At 38.4% G+C, this 19,344-nt stretch overlaps 1 protein-coding gene and 1 long non-coding RNA gene across 2 annotated transcripts; one reads left to right on the top strand and one right to left on the bottom strand.

Moving 5' to 3' along the window:
• Positions 1-2,994: 2,994 nt before the first annotated feature.
• LOC117289578 lies at positions 2,995-4,603 on the top strand. Its single transcript, XR_004518960.1, has 3 exons — positions 2,995-3,276; positions 4,002-4,112; positions 4,562-4,603. It is a non-coding gene; the product is annotated as an uncharacterized LOC117289578 (long non-coding RNA).
• Positions 4,604-8,762: 4,159 nt separating this feature from the next.
• LOC117289597 (protein shisa-5-like) lies at positions 8,763-13,822 on the bottom strand. Its single transcript, XM_033770797.1, has 2 exons — positions 13,491-13,822; positions 8,763-9,679 (listed from the first exon to the last, which is right to left on the bottom strand). Exons 1-2 carry the CDS (start codon positions 13,573-13,575, stop codon positions 9,351-9,353), a joined length of 414 nt encoding a protein of 137 aa, XP_033626688.1. The 5' UTR covers positions 13,576-13,822; the 3' UTR covers positions 8,763-9,350.
• Between the last annotated feature and the right edge of the window lie 5,522 nt (positions 13,823-19,344).

Genomic DNA, 19,344 nt, shown 5'->3' with positions numbered 1-19,344 from the left:
GAAATGCCATGCACGTAGCTGTACGGGAATTCAAACTAGTCAGAATTACAAAATAATTACAAACCTTCAGAAATAAATGAACGGTAACTGATGGAGAAACCACGACCTTTGACCGTGGAATCTGTCTTGAACCTCAAGGCCACCGAAGATGACGTAGATATGACGTCACCGGGTTCAGTCGTTCCGCAGATTAGACCCGGTCCCAGTGTCGACGACATCGTAACCGAGGGTCCGTCAAATAGTTCGAGATAATCGACCCCAGCGCACCTGCGTCCGTTGCCCTCGATGTTCAGCCTCTCAAATGTGAGTAGTATTCGCTTGCCGGGGGTCGTCCGGAGTGTAACCTCGCAGTCGAGGTTGTTATCGTAATTGTACCCAAATTGGGAATCGAGAGTACCGCTCGAACCCTCAATGTATATTGTTTCACCACAATGGCTGGTCATGTATTCTGAATGAAAAATAGAGGCAATTCGTATGATGGTTAGAGTTGGTGGGCTCCCAACCGAATGTAACACCAGCGCCCAACTTCTCATAAAGCTGTTAAAGGTACTGGAAACTGTTGGTAATTACTCAAAATAATTGTTAGCATAAAAAACTTACTTGGTAACAAGCAATGGAGAGCTATTGATAGTATAAAACAGATTGAGAAACGGCTCCCTCTGAAGTAACGGAGTTTTTAAGAAAGAGGTAATTTCTTCTTCAAAATAAGAAAACAAAACTTCAGCCGAAGTCTTTTTATTATGCATCTGAAAGCACACAAAGTAATGCAACAAGGGTGTTTTATTTCCTTCATTATTCTATTGCAAATTATATGGACAATATTTTTAGCCCAAATTTTTACAGGTTTAAATTTTACTATATTTAAAAGTAAATGCGTATTATACTCACCATTAGCAGTCACCACAGAGCAAAGAAAGAACACCCAACAACAGTCGAACATCAAACCATTCTTTTTCAGCAAAAAGTTCGGCATAACTATTTCTTGTAAGGTTCTTCAAAATTATTTAAAATCCTATGAATCTGTACAATCCACACACAGCTACATGCTGAAAACCCAAGCCGGCTTGCACAATGAAAAGTAAAGTCGAGCTGCGTATAAGCGGAAACGATTGCTTAACTTCTTTTTTTTTTCACTAAGCAAAACTTAACAGGATACCAGTAACATACATGTTAAAATATGACTTTAGTTGCTGACCTATTTCTGGTAAGCACTGTTTTGCCTGCAGGCTAGCTCCCTCTAATGATGAAATTGAGCCCAGGTTTGTCCGTGTGTTTTTCCTCTCAAGAATTGACTGTAATTTAAGAGTTTTATTTATTAACAAATCCTCAAAAAAGCTAATGTGACGGTAGCTCTTGTATAAACAAACTTGGTGGGGATTTGGGCGCCTAAAGGCACCCTGGAGAACACTTATGATCAATTAGGTATATTCGTGTATAGGCGTAACAATAGCTTTAGCCCCACCGTGTTGACGTTGGTTGTTGTTTTGTTTGGACACTCAAGCGAAAACTAAACAGGGTTAATAATACCAATGATTGAACCGTTCAAGCAAATTTACAGCCACTCCAACGTTAGGCAGAGGACACTATTGGTAATTACTCAAAATAATTTTAACGTACACAACTTCGTGTGACAAGGGTGTTTTTTCTTTCATTATTATCTCGCAAGTGCGATAACCGATTGAGCTCAAATTTTCACAGGCTTGTTATTTTATGCATATGTTGAGATACACCAACTGTGGAGGCTAGTCTTTAACAATTACCATTAGTGTCCATACACTGCCTTTAACTTAAATTTAGGGAACATTATAACCACTGACTCGGAAAGTTGATGACAATACAAAGTTGGTGAGAAGTGCAGCAGCTTTGGGTTGTATAGTGCATTTTAAGAAACTTTTCATTTCAAAGTACTTTTCATCCCCAAGAATTTGAATCTTAGACCTTCAGCTGAGATATAATGGAAGAAAAAAACCCTGTCACACGAAGTTGTGTGCTTTCAGAACCTTTATATCGAGACCTCAAAATCTAACTATGAGATCTCGAAATCAAATTTGAACACATTTTTGTGGAAAATTACTTCTTTCTCAAAAAACTACGTTACTCTACGTTTCAAGGAAATGCAGTGGACACTATTGGTAATAACTCAAAATAATGTTATGCATACAAATCTTACTTCATGGTAACGAGTAATTGGGAGAGGTTGATTAAGCATTGTGAGAAACGGCTCTCTCTGAAGTGACATAGTTTTCGAGCATCTGAAAGCACACAACTTCGTGCAACCATGGTGCGACAAGGGTGTTGTTTTTCTTCCATTAGTATCTTTTAACTTCGACGACCGATTGAGCTCAACTTTGCACTAGACTTGTGGACAAGTTGTTAAATCGGCCCCACGCGCTGAGATAGTGCTCCCCCGACAACACTGCTCTCGCGCGAACTCACTGCTGTCGCGCGAACTGATGGCTCCCCGATTTCGACTCCTGAGTCGCGTGTGGCTGATTTAACGACTTGTCCACAAGTCTACTTTGCACAGGTGTGTTGTTTTATGCATATAATTATGTTGAGATACACCAAGTTTATAAGAAGACTGGTCTTTGACAATTACCAACAGTGTCCAGTGTCCTTAAACATGGACTATAACGGTACTCCTACATTAAAATCACTATCAGAACTTGTTTATGTTGTGTTCAGCTATCAATTCATTGTTGTGGTCATGTTTTTCTCCAAATAATTTTGCTACAATTTGACCGAAAAAATTTGACCTCGATTCTTCGATTTTGAAATTTCCCGCCCTGTACTGGTTCCCGGCTATTAAACCAACACTGAAATCCAAGCGGATTTGTAAACCAGCGGACGTCATGAACGCAGTCAAAAAATGGTGACGTCACACCCATGAAGCAACGAGAGTAAACAAAGATTACGCCATGTTACTCCGTGTGTTGTGTATGCGTTTTCATCCACACTACAGGCGTGCGTGTGTGCTACGAAGCTTTTTGTTTCTAGTGTATCAGCTATAAATACTGCCGACTATTTGGTTGTTTGTGGATGCACTAGAAGTTTCAAAGTTTGTGTAAGAAGCCTGGATCGATTCCGAAATTTAAACCTCTGAACATCGAGAGAATTCAGGGGGGATCTTGTACCACCAGGCCCCAGCCAGTGCTGCTTGTGCATGCTACGAGTACGACGTCGACGGGGTCCCTCTGTCGTGGCCCTGGTCGCAAGTGGCCGTGGAACAGCAAAAGAATGAAGTGGCATTACAGAAAAGAGAGGGAGAAAAGCCTGGTAAGTACTTGTTAATAATTTTTAAAAATCTACTACTGAGAAACTATCTCCATTATTAATTCAGGCCCAATACATGCACATGTATTTGTAATAAGAAAAATAGTAAACAATCTCTACCCTTTTCATGCAAGGAACAATCATCTTGTTGTCAAATGACACGATGTGCATGCTCTGAATCTGACCCGACTACCATAAAATAGCTACATAGTGTATTGACTCTGTTGAGTGATGAATCCATGTAGCCACCCAAGTGCTTTTGGCATGTTTATGCCCTGGTTTACACTTTCTGGCATGTTCATGCTCAACCATGTGTGAACACTATATTAATCCATTTAAAAAGTTGATTGTTACAGTTAACAGTTTATTGGCCTCGCCGACATGTATTTATATTGGTCTATACTGGATTGCTGGACATTGTTTTTGCCAAAGCTGCCTAAGAATTGTTCGCTTTTTTTTTTAAGGCACAGCTCAAAAATATGTTCAAACTTCCATCCATATAATTGCCCATCCATGGTCATTCAGATTTTTTTCTCTCCTAATTCAGGAATTACCAATTCCAGAGAAGTTTAGTGTGAAGTTTTCCTATAGCTGTGTTTATTGGCTTGGCACGGTTAATTACATGGAGTGTTTACTATATTTGCATTTGTAAAATAAGGCCAGTCCTTTTTCAGCACTAGTTTTTTAATTTATTTATTTATTTTTTGTTTTTATATTTTTTTGTACAGAAATAACTCGCAGCTCTGCACTACAATGAGAATGCAGGACGAAGAATGCAGGACGGAGACATGCTAGCCAGAACTAGAAATGGAGACCTAAGATTCTCAATAGCACTTTAGGTAAGTAGTAGGCCTATGCATGCAAATTTTCAGAGGATCAGATGATTTCTTCATTTTTAGTTTTTCAGCTGCCCCTTTGAAAACTGTTCACGGTGGAGGGGGGGAGGGGATGGGGTGTTGAATCGCAAGAACCCCCCCCCCCACCCCGATCTGTACCTGAACAGTTTTGTACTAGGTGTAGATCTGGGGGAGGGGGGTGGTTAGAGGTCATGTTTTCTATCAGACATAAAGAAAACCTGCCCCCTTGGTTTTGTTGCATGTGGACTCCTTTTGTTCTGGTTTTGCGTTAAATTCTGTAAGGTTCTTTTCAAAACTACGCCAACTCAAAGAGAGATTGTCAGTCTGTGGTGTTACGTCAAACCTTCCAAGATTGTATTTCTGCCTTGTAAATTTTCAAGAAATCCCACATAACGATTATTTGGTTTTGTTTTTTATTTTTCATTAAACAGATACGCAAAGAATGCATGCACAATGCACTTGTTCATTGTCAGCAGGGTGACAAGACATGAAAACAACTCCATCCGCAGCTGATGTGTAACCCCCGTGTCATTGACATCAACCTTCACCAGCCGGAAAAGGATGCAGCAGCTTTTTTTTGGGGGGGGGTGGGGGTTCAAAGGTAGTGGGTTCAACTTTGTTTGAAGAAAGAATGACCTGTGCCCAGTAGTTTCATGGATCTGTTCACCACCAAATTCTGCGCTTATGATCACCATTCTCTGCTTACGTCCAAACGCTAAATTTCTGCGCTTACTTTGTAAGCGTAGAATGCCTGGTATAAACCAAGTATGCACCTATGACCCGCAAAAGCCAAAATTCGCTGGTAACCTGTGAAACGCGCTTGATGTAAGCACAGAATTTCCTGCTTCCGCAAGTGTCGATTCTTTGTTTACAGTATGCAGATCCATGAAATTGGGCCCTAGCCTGTACACATTGATTTTTTGGTGTTTCTTTTGGTAGGGGGGGGGGGTTCCATGGTAGTAGAATCAACTTTGAAGAAAGAATGACCTGTGCCCAATTTCATGGATCTGTTCACCACCAAATTGTGTGCTATGATCACCGTTCTCTGCTTACGTCCAAAGGCTAAATTTCTGCGCTTACATTTGTAAGCGTAGAATGCCTGGTATAAACCAAGTATGCACCCATGACCCTCAAAAGCCAAAATTTGCTGGTAACCTGTGAAACACGCTTGACGTAAGCACAGAATTTCCTGCTTCCGCAAGTGTCGATTCTTTGTTTACAGTAAGCAGATCCATGAAATTGGGCCCTAGCTTGTACACATTGATGTGGGTTTTTATTTTATTTTTTATATATATTTTGTTTTTGGGGGGGGGGGGGGGGGGTAACCAGGGTAGTACAATCAACTTTGTTAAACATGGTCTGTACACAATGATTTTATTATATTCTTTTAATGTACAACTTAATTTACACTTTACAAAGAGAGCCACAGCTAACTAGGTACATAACATGGCTTAGGTTTTCTTTTTTAGGGGGAGGGGCGTTGACAGGGTTGTATAGTTAACTTTTTTTGATGACGGAATGTTCAGATGATTTCGCTATCACTAGGCAACCTTTTTTCAATTTTGATAATTAAAACTGAAAAATAAACTATTGTCGTTTGCAAATACATACAGTTTTAGTGTTGTCGTTATTATGGAGGTGTACATGTAGGCTTCTCTTTTTTTGTTTTGTTTTTATATTTCTGCTAACCAAGTTGAATGTTGTTACCATGTTAATCATAGTGTATTGTTGACAACAGGGGACAAGTTTATTGCACATAAGTGCTAAATTAATCAATTTGAACCACACACCTAATTTTATAAGCCAGAGTAATTTACATTTTGTGTCTTTCAGAGGAGTGGGTGGTTCAAATTAAATTAATCAATTTGAACCACCCACCCCTCTGAAAGAAACAAAATGAAATAATATACATGTACATTTATACGTAAATTATTATGGCTTATAAAATTATTTCTCACTCCCTCCGGATCATTATAACTTGGAAAATTGTTACGACTGAAGACAAATAAACCAAAGCAAAGCTGCCTAATCCGTTGGTGGATACGAAAATCCTTCCACTGTACTGTACACTAGGGTTTGGAAATGTCCTTCGTGTTGCTACCACCAAACATGATGTCAGTGGCAGCAGTTGAACGGCCAAGATAGTCCTAAGCTCACCACTTGCTGATATTCAACATTGCAGTGTTTTCTGTAAAACAAAACAAGAATTCATACAAAATTATTAACAAAAGAACTCATACAAAATTATTAACAAAAGAATTCATACAAAATTATTAACAACAGATTTGTGGTTTGCATGGTGAAGTGTTAATATTGCATGTGTGTACCTGAATTGCTTTAAACCTATACCCATGCCAGAAGGCAATCATAATCCAAAGTAACAGTTACATACATGTACATGACTATGAGATATTTGTGTAGATGCACATAATATGTCAACCACCACGCAGTTACTTGGTGGAGAAAAACAACAACATAGGTAATCTACAATATCAGTTTAAATTGATAATGTATGAATTTTGCCAACAAAGTATAAAACGCAAGACAAAAATTACCCCTCCCCTCACATTTCTACTGCCTAAGTCAGTGCATGTGTTGTTCATGTACATGTATTATAACGTGAATGGAGGTAAACAATAAACCTTGTCCATCATGTTCGTTCATGTTTTAATTTAGTCAAGGATAGCCTTTAACTATTTTTGGGAGCAGAAATAAACTGATCAAACGAAGCATCATTCAGTATAATTCATGAAACGTTTTGTGGCCTTACCAGTCTGTCTTTAGCCGTCGATCATCAGGGTTTGGCTCATTGTCTTCGGCCTGACGATCATCGTCTCCGGGCTGGTTAACTACATGTACTCATAACACGTCTTCGGCTTCTCTCTCGTCCGGTGAGCTCCCCTTATCGCTAGAGCCCTCACTTTCCTCTGAAGTGCCTCCCTGAAATGCCTTTTCCTCATCTATACTGTGGTTTTCCCAAGACCCGCTGCCATCGGACATTTTCGCTGTTTTTTGTGTCAAAAAAATGCAGCCTATAGTGTCCGATGTTATTCCACATTCAATGTACATGTAAAATGCACGCACACGATCGACCTGACACACTGTGTACAGAGCTTCAGTACGTGGTGTGACGTCACACACTGTGTATGAATGGTTCGTGGATCACCGGCTTTTGCCGAAACTGAGTTTTCTGGGTCGGAGTACGCCGCGCGAATTTGTGTTTTTTTTGCATAAAAGAAAAGGTTTTATTGAATACTACTAAAATATCAGTCCTTATTTTACATTTCTTGTACAAAAATAGTAATATTGGCTATATCAATAATCCGTTATAGTCCATGTTTAAACTTTTTTGTTTGTATACATTAGAGTCACATATGCCTTAAGCAAAGTAAACGGCTACAAATAAGTATATTAAATTGTTGCGGTAACCACTGCTAAAATGTAGGGTTCAAACTTCCTCTTTACCGGGCGATCTCGGTGGTCTAGTTGGTGTAAAAAGACACTGCTCTAGAATTGCAACGGTCGTGAGTTCGAATCACTACCTGTGGTCTTTACACGACGTTGTAAAGGGTAACCAAAACAATTAATACAAATATATTTCTATTCAACACCCAGAAAAGGGAACTTTATTGAAAAGCCGACAACAACGATGAGCAGAATTTAAACAATTTTTAATATTACGAAGTTTATTAGTTGAAAAAAACTTGACATTAAAAACATAAACACACTCATGTTTCAGCCCAATTGGGTGTCATTTGAGTGTCAATGATCTCAAGTGCTTAAAAAAGCTGCTGCATAGGCGTCTAACCAACAGTTTTTAGTGTCATTAATTTAAAAAGTGGTTACCAAAATATGTCCCCTTCAACTATCTGCGTTATTTGTTTTAAATCTTGTTTCGCATTTATGTTAATACTTATTCAGAAACTGACGCTGCTGACAGCAGACTTAACTTGGTAAAAAAACATTATTCTCTGTAATGTGCGCATGCTCATAAGTATGCGTCAACAATGGAAATTTGCCTGTTATGTCTGCTGCCACCCAGCGTTTATTTGCGAAGACCCAAGTGACTTATGTTGATATTGAGATCGGGGCCTATAACAAAACTCTCACAACGAAAGTATAAAGGGAACAAGCGTTCACGGATTCTCTTAAAAACATGCCAAGAAACAAACGACTACAAAATCTAAGCTTTACATTCCGTATGCAGAATCACTAAGATCATCAAGTACATTTTCGCACACGTATTTAAATTATCATTAGGCTTTAACTAGATTACACAAACATCCATGATTAAAAATCAGTTGTCTATTAAACACTATTGGTAATATAAAACCTTTATTGGTGACGAGTTATTGGGAGAGGTTGATAATATGAAACATTGTGAGAAACGGCTCTCTCTGAAGTAATGTAGTTTTTGAGCAATTTTCCACGAATTTGATTTCGAGACCTAAGATTTAGAAATTTGAGGTCTCAAAATCAAGCATCTGAAAGCGCACAACTTCGTGTGACAAGGGTGTTTTTTATTTCATTATTATCTTACATCTTCGACGACCAAGTGAGCTCCAATTTTCACAGGTTTGTAATTTTATGCAAAAGTTGAAATACACCGAGTGTCCAGGGTCTTTAATTCTTAAGAAAGTTTGGAAAAGATAAGCTTTAAATAGCTTAGTGCAACAACAAGTTTTTGCATAGTGCATGGCTAAAACCTCGAGTGATATTTATGGAAACAGCAGTACTGTTTTCATGAGTACTCGTCATTTCAAGCGTGTCCAAAACTTGCATTTTAAAGCAGGCACTTTAAGGAATATATTGTATAGTGCACAGTTTGCTCCTACCTACTACCCACCCTAAATCGGTAAAAACAAAACTTAAAGGGAAGGTTTTCACAGAGAAAAAAGACCAGTATTATCTCACGAGTTACTCGTCCTAAAAAAATGACTCGTCCTAACTTAGGACTAGCCTTAAGTTTTCAATATCTCAAATAGTCCTAAAGTTCGTTGTGGAATCGACCTATGTGTCACATTAAAGTGTGTACTCATGAGTTGTACCAATGGGAGACTTTCAGGACGCTTGGTGGCAGCAGACCTACCAGGTAAAATCTATTGTTCTTGATAATGTGGGCAAGCTCAACTACGTAAACAATGGAAATTTAACTGTTGGTAAGTCTGCTGCCACCTAGCGCCTCAAGTCTCCCATTAGCTCTATGACACAAGGCCCAACCTAGTGTTTGATTTCATAAGGCTGCTGCTGTGGTTGCATGCTCATCTGTGAGACATGGGTTGTCTGAGGCATCGGGTGGGGCTGGTTGCTGGCTACGACCAGGGTGGTGTACGGTGGTGGGTTGGGCTTGCAGCAGCAATGGTAACAGCAGCAACAACAGCAGGTACAGATCAGGACCACGCCAACCACAATGCCCACGATGATGGCGATGAACACACCCACGCCCCACTGCATCAGGGGGTTCTCGTTCGGGTACAGTGTATCATGGATCGTGTTGTCCAGGTCGTTGACGTAGTTGTCGACGTCATCGATGTAATCATTCAGAACATCTGGAGTGAAAAATGAGATTAAAAAAAAATTGTTTTATAAAACGGGGTTATCAATTTGGATTAGAGAAAGGCCTGGTTTGAGAAAGGCCTCACTCCAATTCGCCATTTTGAATTATGAGTGACGTCAATACCTATTATACAAATAATATTGAGTGGCTCAGAGTGGAATGGGAGGAATATTATCGCAAGGTAAAATTTGGACTGTCGCCGAGTGAAATGGAACAGTCCAAATTTTACCGAGCGAATTTAAGCCACTCAATATTTGTTTTATATAACTGACATAAAGTTATAGATCCTTGTCATTTGATGTACTGCTCAAAAACATTGGGAACAAGGATGATCCTAACTGTTGAATGGGAAATGCAATTCCCCATGGGCAGTAATATGTGAATGTCACGTGAAGTAAGTTCCACCAATCAAATGACAAGGATCTGTATGTCAGTTATATAAATTAGAATAGACACATGCATTGTTGAGATGTAATTTTGACACTTTTTGGTTTAGGTAATTTATGTCTGCTTACACGAGTGCTTTTATGTTAATTGCCCACCATGTCTCAGAAATGCTAATTGTGCGAGAACCCCCACCCCAAAACACCCACCAAACACCCCAACAAACATCCCCAAAAACACCCAACAAACACCCCAACAAACACCCACAACAAACACCAAAACGCCATACGCCCCATCACCCAAACAGAACACCCAACAGCCACCCCTTTAAACAAACATAACAAACATCTCAATACCCAAACAAATACTCGAACAAACGACCAACGCTGAAGCATTGTTTATTCTGCTGTTTGTCCCGTCATGCTATTTTCAGGTAATTTTATGCATAATGTATTTAGTTACATTATGTGGTCTCATTGTTGTAATGGAAAAACGGCAACTTCAGTGTTTCTTCGTTTGTAATTTTTTTTATGTGAGTTCTTAGAGTTGAGTACACGACTGTCAAATGAAAACAGACAAGAATTAATAAGCAACGAAATCATAGAAATTCACAACTGAATTTGCATCATTGAGTCCTGAATTTCCAAAAATGTACTCCACGAAATGGGTGCCGTATTTGATAAGTTCACAACGTATAAACAAAAATCATGCAATTTCGAGGCATTGTGTGTGGAGCATGCTTCATACTTTACTTTCTAACCAATGCAACTTATAACAAACGGTTTAAAACGCGTTCATAACAGACCAACTCTACCGATCCAAGGCAACGTGTCCCTTTAAAGTTAAACATTAATGCTAACATCTGGCATAAATTATTTTAAGTTAGGGGTGGGGCACGGGCATCACTGGAAGGGGGGGGGGCACCATGCCCGGTTTCCTCTAGACTTGTGGACAAGTCGTTAAATCGGCCCCACGCGCTGAGATAGTGCTCTCGCGAGATCACTGCTCTCGCGCGAACTGATGGCTCCCCGATTTCGACTCCTCATTAACGAGCCATCAGTTCGCGCGAGAGCAGTGATCTCGCGAGAGCAGTGATCTCGCAAGAGCACTATCTCAGCGCGTGGGGCCGATTTAACGACTTGTCCACAAGTCTAGGTTTCCTCTGGTATCAATGCATATCACATAGATTCCAATTCCAAGTTTTGGAATTCTATTACCTACAGGAAGGTAATGAGATACATTTTCAGGAAGTGTTAGTTGAAATAAAAATGTGGGCAAGCGCTACTTCTGTATGTTTGGCCTCAAAACAGGATGTGGCAATCACTTTTGTTCATCGGGAAGTATTAAGAAAAATACACGCCCAAGTGTAAGGACATTTTAAAGTAAAATCTTCAGAGTGATTGTAAAAACATGTTTGTGAGTTAAAGGCACTGGACACTATTGATAATTATCAAAAGTTTCAAGTATGCTCACTTGGTGCATCCCAACATATGCATAAAGTAACAAAACCTGTGAACATTTTGAACTCAATTATTGGTCGTTGAAATTGCAAGAAAATTGTGAAAGAAAACAATCCTGGTGGTACAAAATACATGTAGTGTGCTTTCAGATAGGAATAAAATGGGCTCTGGCTCAGAGTATTATTTTAGTGTGAAATTAACTATTATTTTCTCAAAAACTACGTTACTTCAGAGGGAGTTGTTTCTCACAATGGTTTATGCTCTCCGTTGCTCGTTACCAGAAGTAAGGTTTTATGCTATGATGTATTTTGAGTAATTACCAAACGCGTACAGTGTATTTAAAGGTTGTATGTACTTTTTGTAGGACAACAAACACAATGTCCACAGATCTTACACAGTTTGAAGATAATGATAGTAGAAAGCTTCCCGTGAAAATATTACGTGCTGAGATAATGAGTAAAACAATGTCATGAACATAGTTTTCATCTCATGAGACGAAAATTATTTTAAGCATTTACAAACGTATTTTCATGACATTGTTTTACTCATTTCTCAAAAAGTATAGCACCTCAGTAAGTAATATTTGAAGGGAAGCTTTCCACTATCATTATCTTCAAACCCTGTAAGTTTAATGTAAATCTATTGACATTTTGAAAAAGTACCCAAATCCTTTAAGTGCTATTCACACGACATCAATTTAACTTGGGTCCCTTGTCTTATTTAGCATGGTTGTAAAATGTAGCCATGTTTGACAAGATTTTGCAACAGAACTTGGACAGTAGATAAGTTGCTGTCCTTTCATACGAGGTACACTTTTGTACTGTTCAAACATGCTACGATTTAGCAGGGGAGCCTTGCTATTAAAATTGCTTTTGTGTGAAGGGGGCTTAAGTTGTATTGTCCTTCCTCCATGGTAATACTACCATACAATTTAAAAAAAATAAGTAAGTAACCACCAAAATATTACTTGCTGAGGTTCTGTAGTTTTTGAGAAATGAGTAAAACAATGTCATGAAAATAATTTTCGTCTCAGTGATCATGAGACGAAAATTATTTTGGCATGTAAAAACGTTTTTCATGACATTGTTTTACTAATTTCTCAAAAACTACAGCCCGTCAGCAACTAATATTTTAAGGTACGCTTTTTACTATCATTATCTTCAAACTGTGTAAGTTTAATGTAAATCTGTGGACATTGTGTTCTGTGTTACAAAACGTACCAAAATCCTTTAAGGTAGAATGCATTATTTCCCTCTAGTGCGACATTCATGTGTGTTCCCCTCTTGGCTATTGGAATATCAACGCAAGGTTTACACCAAAAAAACACCAATTGGATTTGATAAAAGCCGAAGCATTTTGTGAACATTATGCATCTTTTTTTCTTCCCCTTATCCTTGGCTGTCTCAGGGAAATATACAAAAGCATTATGCTTAATTTTGCCCCCCTGCATGTTGCCCATCAAATTAATTGCTGTAGTTGTTATCTTACATTGTTATCTTACATAATTTCTATACATTGTATTACTGCTAAAACATCTGGCATCCATCCATAATTATACTCATCGATCTGTGTTTTCTACTGTATGCTTAATTGTTATTGTCGACATAAACAGTAAATAATATAGGCTACATTGAATTGAATTGAATCTGAAAGTAGGGCCTACACAAAGTAATGCAACGTCAAGGTTTTTTTTTTTTTTTTTTTTTTTTTCGAAGACCAATTGAGCGCGAAACATTTTCACAGATGTGTTGTCTTTTTGCAAAAGTATGTTGGGATACAAGTGAGAAAACAGGTCTTTGACACTGTCCAAAGGTGTCCACTGCACATAAACATTCATTCCTTACGGGTGTCGTTGCTAGCTAGGACCATGGAGGTAGGTAAAATGCTACATTGATTATTTCATTCCTTCATGGTTTAGACTACCAGTTATATGAACTATAACATTTTTGGTTTACTCACCAGAAAATCCCGCGTTGGTCCCACCAAACAGAGTTCCAACAACCAGCAGACAGAACATCACTGAATTCCTCCCCATCATCGCCATTTTGTATTTATCCTGTAATTTACTTGTATGGTCTTGCTGCTAAAACTTGCTGCTAAAACAAAAAAAAACAAGGCGCTGGTGAAATGAGCAGAAAATCTTTACTTTTAGTCGATATTTCTGTGGCGAGGCCTTTATTAATAACACCCAGAATGAATCACTTTGTGCAACAAACACGTATGCTTGCAATGAACAAAGCATGCAGACTGCTGGTAGTCTGTTATTGCTGCGCAACTGCGGCGTGAGGTGGTGAATTTCTCACAGAGTGGTGATATAAGGGAAATCCCATCGTAGACCCTTTTCGAAACCACGGCTTCGGCTTTGGATTCGGCTCAGGCTATAGCTTGGCCCTGCAGTTGTTTTGACAATTATTGAGGTGCTTTGCGTACGCGCTTTGGACTTCAGAGGAGAGAACGGAGCCTGAAGCTGAATCCAAAGCCAAGGCCATGGTTTCGAAAAGGGCCTCACAAACTGTAGCACTCACTGTGTTGAATATTAATGTTCACATGGCGTACTTGGAATTTCACACTGTCTAAACATTTCAGATGAACTCTTTGCCACAGAGATCAAAGTTTCTCTCTGGTTTCTATGGGGAACATTGCAAGCGGGCTTAAAGGCACTGGACACTATTGGTAACTACTCAAAATAATTATTAGCATAAAACCTTGGTAAACGAATAATGGGGAGATGTTGATGGTATAAGACATTGTGGGAAACGGCTTCCTCTGAAGTATTGTGTTTTTCGAGAACAGAAAGAAGTAATTTTCCACAAATTTGATTTCGAGACCTCAGATTTAGAATTTGAAACGGCTCTCTCTGAAGTAATGTAGTTTTCGGGAAAGAAGAAATTTTAGAATTTGAGGTCTCGAAATCAAGCACCTGAAAGCACAAAACTTCGTGTGACAAGGGTGCTTTTTCTTTCATTTTTATCTCGCACCTTCAACGACCAATTGAGCTCAAATTTTCACAGATTTTTTATTTAATACATGTTGAGATACACCAAACTGGAAGACTGGTCTGACACAACTACCAATAGGGTCAGTGTATTTAAAGGTAAAACACAAAATAATTGTTATCTATTTTTTTTTTATAAACTTACTTGGTAATGAGTAATTTGGAGCTGTTGATTGGTTAAAACATTTGGATACACGGCTCCCTAGCCCTCTGAAGAAACGTCTATAGTTTTTTTGAGAAAGAGGTGTTAATTTCTCATTAAAAAACAAAAACAAAACTGATAAGCTGAAGCTAAAAAATTATGCGTTTAAAAGCACACGAAGCAATGCACCAAGGCTTTTTTCTTTAATTCCCTTGCTAATTCGATGACCAGTAGAGCTCAAATTTTACTTTTTATTTTATGCAAATAGTGCATATATTCTGTTCTCAAAACGCAACCACCCTTCAAAATGAAATCTGCACAGGTTAGTTTTATGGCATGTACAACTGTATAATTGAACCAAACAGTGGGTTCCATTCACCAAACGTAAACAATCCCTTTAAAGGTGTACAAGTGCATATATTGATTTAGGAAATATACAATTTATAAAATGTAAATTGTTAAATGATATAAAAATGTGCCCTTTAAAATTTTGTTTTTGACATTCACTGGATCTGCAGATGTCTTTAAACCAATACAAATCAATGTGCACAAAGGGTATTTTTTGTCATTTTTTTTTTGGGGGGGGGGGTAGTCGTGTTGACCTTTTATTCGATTATAGGTGCATTTAATTGTGAATTGTATACAATAGGATTAAAACCAATACAGGAGATCACTTTATAATTTAGACGCCATCATCTGGATTTTGCTTTTGTGTATTAAAGACACTCGACACTACTGGTAATTGTCAAAGACTACAATCCCGGCCATATCTCGTTGGGCCCCCCTGCCCCCTTTCAATGTTGGTTCCATTTGCCGACTGTCTTCCGAATTCAGTCAACATTGAGCGGGGGGCGGGGGGCGGGCAAATGTTTTTAATGTGAATGTGAATGGGAAGTGCACAGGGAACTGTTGTTTCAGGAAAGAGTGGCCCAAGCATTTTGGCCGGGATTGTAGTCTTCTCACTTGGTGTATCTAAACATATACATAAAATAGCAAACCTGTGCAAATTTTAGCTCAATTGGAAGTTGTGTTATTTCAGATGCTTGATTCGAGACCTCAAATTCTAAACTAGAGGTCTCGAAATCAAATTCGTGGAAAATGACTTCTTTCTCGAAAACTACGTCACTTCAGAGGGAGCCGTTTCTCACAATGTTTTATAACCATCAACCTAGTCTCCCCATTACTCGTTACCAAGTAAGGTTTTATGCTGATAATTATTTTGAGTAATTACCAATAGTGTCCACTGCCTATAGTTGGTGAATACTCGTCCCTTTGTCATGTTTATAGTGGACCGGCCTCTACATGTCTCTACGTTATTAAACCAGTAGGCCTAAATATACTCTATGTTCAAATAGTCTTCTATTATATAGATAAGATTTGTGGATAAACCTTGAAACCAGTGGCGTAATGAGACCAATAGATAATCACAATTTTGATTCAAAGAGAATTTGTCGGTAATACTTTCATTTAAAGGCAGTGGACACTATTGATAATTACTCAAAATAATTGTGATCATAAAAACCTTTCTTGATTAAAAGTGAAGAGGAGAGATTGATAGTATAAAACATTGTGATAAACAGCTCCCTCTGAAGTGACGTAGTCTTCGAGAAAGAAGTAACTTTCCACCAACTTAATTTCGAGACCTCAGTTTTAGAATTTGAGGTCTCGAATTCAAGCATCTATCAGCACACAACTTCGTGTGACAAGGGTGTTTTTTCTTATAGTATTATTTCACAACTTGAACGATCAATTGACTTCAAATTTTTTTTACATTTTATGCATGTGTTGAGATACACCAAGTGAGAAGATGGGTCTTTGACATGTACCAATAGTGTTCGCTGTCTTTAAAACATTTTTTTTAAACATAAATTTACATTCACTGGAAATGTGCAACTTTTTTCTCTTTTTTTGGTGGGTAGAGTCCTAGAACTCTCTGTGGGTATTGTTTGGCATTTAAGTTTTTTTTTACGAGAGAAATATTTTCATTTCTCAAACTGATTGTAAATGTGAGTGTGTTTCGTTGCCAAATATGACCTTTCAGACAGAACATTTTCCAGGGATGCTTTCTTATATCGTCATCATTAGAAGTTTGCGATCTTCACGACTTTATTATTCTGCAATGTGCATGTAAAGTTAAACTACATTTACTTCCATACTTGTATTCAACTTCCAGCAATCGAGTAATATTATTCGTCATTTTGTCATTTTTAGAGCACTTGGGTTGTGAAGATGCCAAAAAGGGCTCTGTCGACAGAAAGCTTCCCTAAACTTGTGGTAAGGTAAGCATATCATTTCATATTTATCTTAAAGGAACACGTTGCCTTGGATCGGTCGAGTTGGTCTTTGAAAAGCGTTTGTAACCGTTTGCTATGGTTAGAAAGATGTGTTAAAAGTAGAATACAATGATCCACACACATTTGCCTCGAAATTGCGTGGTTTTCCTTTTACTTTGCGAACTAACACGGTCGGCCATTTATGGATGTCAAAAATTTGACTCCCATAAATGGCCGACCGTGTTTGTCGACGAGGTAAAAGGAAAACCACGCAATTTCGAGTGATACTTGTGTGGATCTTTATATTCTACTTTTAAAATATCTTTCTAATCATTTGCATTCTATAACAAACGGTTATAACATACGCTTTTCAAAGACCAACTCGACAAGGCAATGTGTTCCTTTAATGAAATTTAAAAAAAAAACGTGATGTACCTATGCTCGTGCTGCAAGCTGCTCTGTGAGATCGTTTGTGGCATGAGATTCTGTTTCCCCACTGATTCTGAATGATCACGGGGTTGGTCAAACTGCCTACCAAAATGCGGGCCAAATAAAAGTTAACTAACCGTAAATAAAACAAAATTCTCCATAAAAAACTCTAGCTTTCTACTTATTACTTGTTAATTTCATGACTGTGCTACTGACACTTTAGTTTTAAAACCAACGAAGAAAATTGAAACAAAAGGATACAACAAGTTGGTTATATATTTTATTAGAAAATCTACAGGCATTGTTCCTTTACTCCGCAGACGAAAACGTTTTAAATAGTCAAACACAAAAACATAAAATTGATGTGCACAATGGGAGACTTTCTGGGACGATAGAGGGCAGCAGACTTACCGGGTAAATCCATTGTTCTCAGAATTATGCGCATGTTCAGAACTACGTAAACAATGGAAATTTACCCGGTATGTCTGCTGCCACCTAGCGTTGGAAAGTCTCCTATTGGATGCCTATAAATTTGACTACAACTCATAAATACAATAATATACTCATTTAAAAACTGTTTAAAATAGAGTGCGGAGAAGATAAACCTCGGATTAAAAAATCAATATGCGGTTTTCACGTCCAAATAAAGTTTTAAAACGTGTTTTTTTTTTTAAAACGTATTCTATCATAATTGTTTAAAGACAAATCATGTAGGCAACACATGTCCCGTGAGCCTCATTACGACAAAAAAAAAACAATTAAAATGCTCAATTAATTTTATAAAATTTAAACATAATCCAGGTCAGAAGATTAAGAAATACACATGGTCTTACCAACCTAAATGGTTTCATTTGAAGGTCGAATGCGTAGCGCAAATAAAAAAGCTACAATTTAAATTTAGGTTTCTTACCTGAATAAAAAATGCACTGGATCAACAGTGCTCTTTAAATGCGGCATGCCACTTTGTCGTTGCAAAAAGGGAAGACATTGACCCACCGGTACCAATTACACTTATCACTGAGTATACCTATACGATGAACTAATCAATCCGCTTTATAATATATGTAATCATGAGGGAGGGGTCACACATAAAACAATATACCTTTTCGCAAATACCATTGCGCAAGCGCAAACTGTCGAATGAGGTGCATGCTGGTCTAGCTAGTTCCCAAATTTGATAGCTAGCTAGAACAGCATGCACCTCATTCCACGTCTATTGTGCGCGTACCGAGTATTATTTGCGATAAGGTCTACAGTGGGTGCGTTCGTTTAGCTTCCCCAGGTCGACCCCGGTGTGTGGCGGTTTTTCCCCAGGACGAACGTGTGCAGATAATTACCCAAGTTCGTCCTGGAAAAAAACCCGCCACACATCGGGGTCGACCCAGGGGAGCTAAACGAACGCACCCTATATCTAAAAGTTACAAGTTCAATATCCACAAACCCCCTCTATTGCGTAAAAAAGGACAGTCTGACGTCACTGCTCTGTTCTGAAGGGTACTGCCACCACTTGAATAAACACAATAGTGTACGTTAACGTTAATCTACATTATCGTGTACGTATGGATTTATCGTTTACGTACAACATTGTACACGATTAAGAGAGAGGTTTATTTTGTGTTCACGTGGCGGTACTGTTTTACCCACGTCACTTTCGGATAGCCATAGGGCTAGATCTCACGAAACGCTAGGATTAAGACGAGTAAACCCCTTTCTCTGTGCATGCTCTGTGTGTAAACCTAACTTTGGATCGGTTAAATGGGTCTAACGTCTAATGGGTGACGGAACTTCACTTCGTCTTTATATTATAGTTGTAAGCTTAATCCTAAGTTAGGAAGAGATTGGTGAAATGGACGGCATTGAACATGCAGACTGATCAATGTCTTTGTTTAGATTGTTTGTAGACTATCGGGCTGCTGACCGTAATCGGGGTGCAACCGTAATCGGGCTTGATGAGTTTCTAATGGTCGTCCTGAT

This window comes from Asterias rubens, chromosome 4, assembly GCF_902459465.1.
Source record: "Asterias rubens chromosome 4, eAstRub1.3, whole genome shotgun sequence".
In the NCBI taxonomy this organism is placed as follows: domain Eukaryota; kingdom Metazoa; phylum Echinodermata; class Asteroidea; order Forcipulatida; family Asteriidae; genus Asterias; species Asterias rubens.
This window is presented reverse-complemented; position numbering and strand designations above follow the sequence as displayed.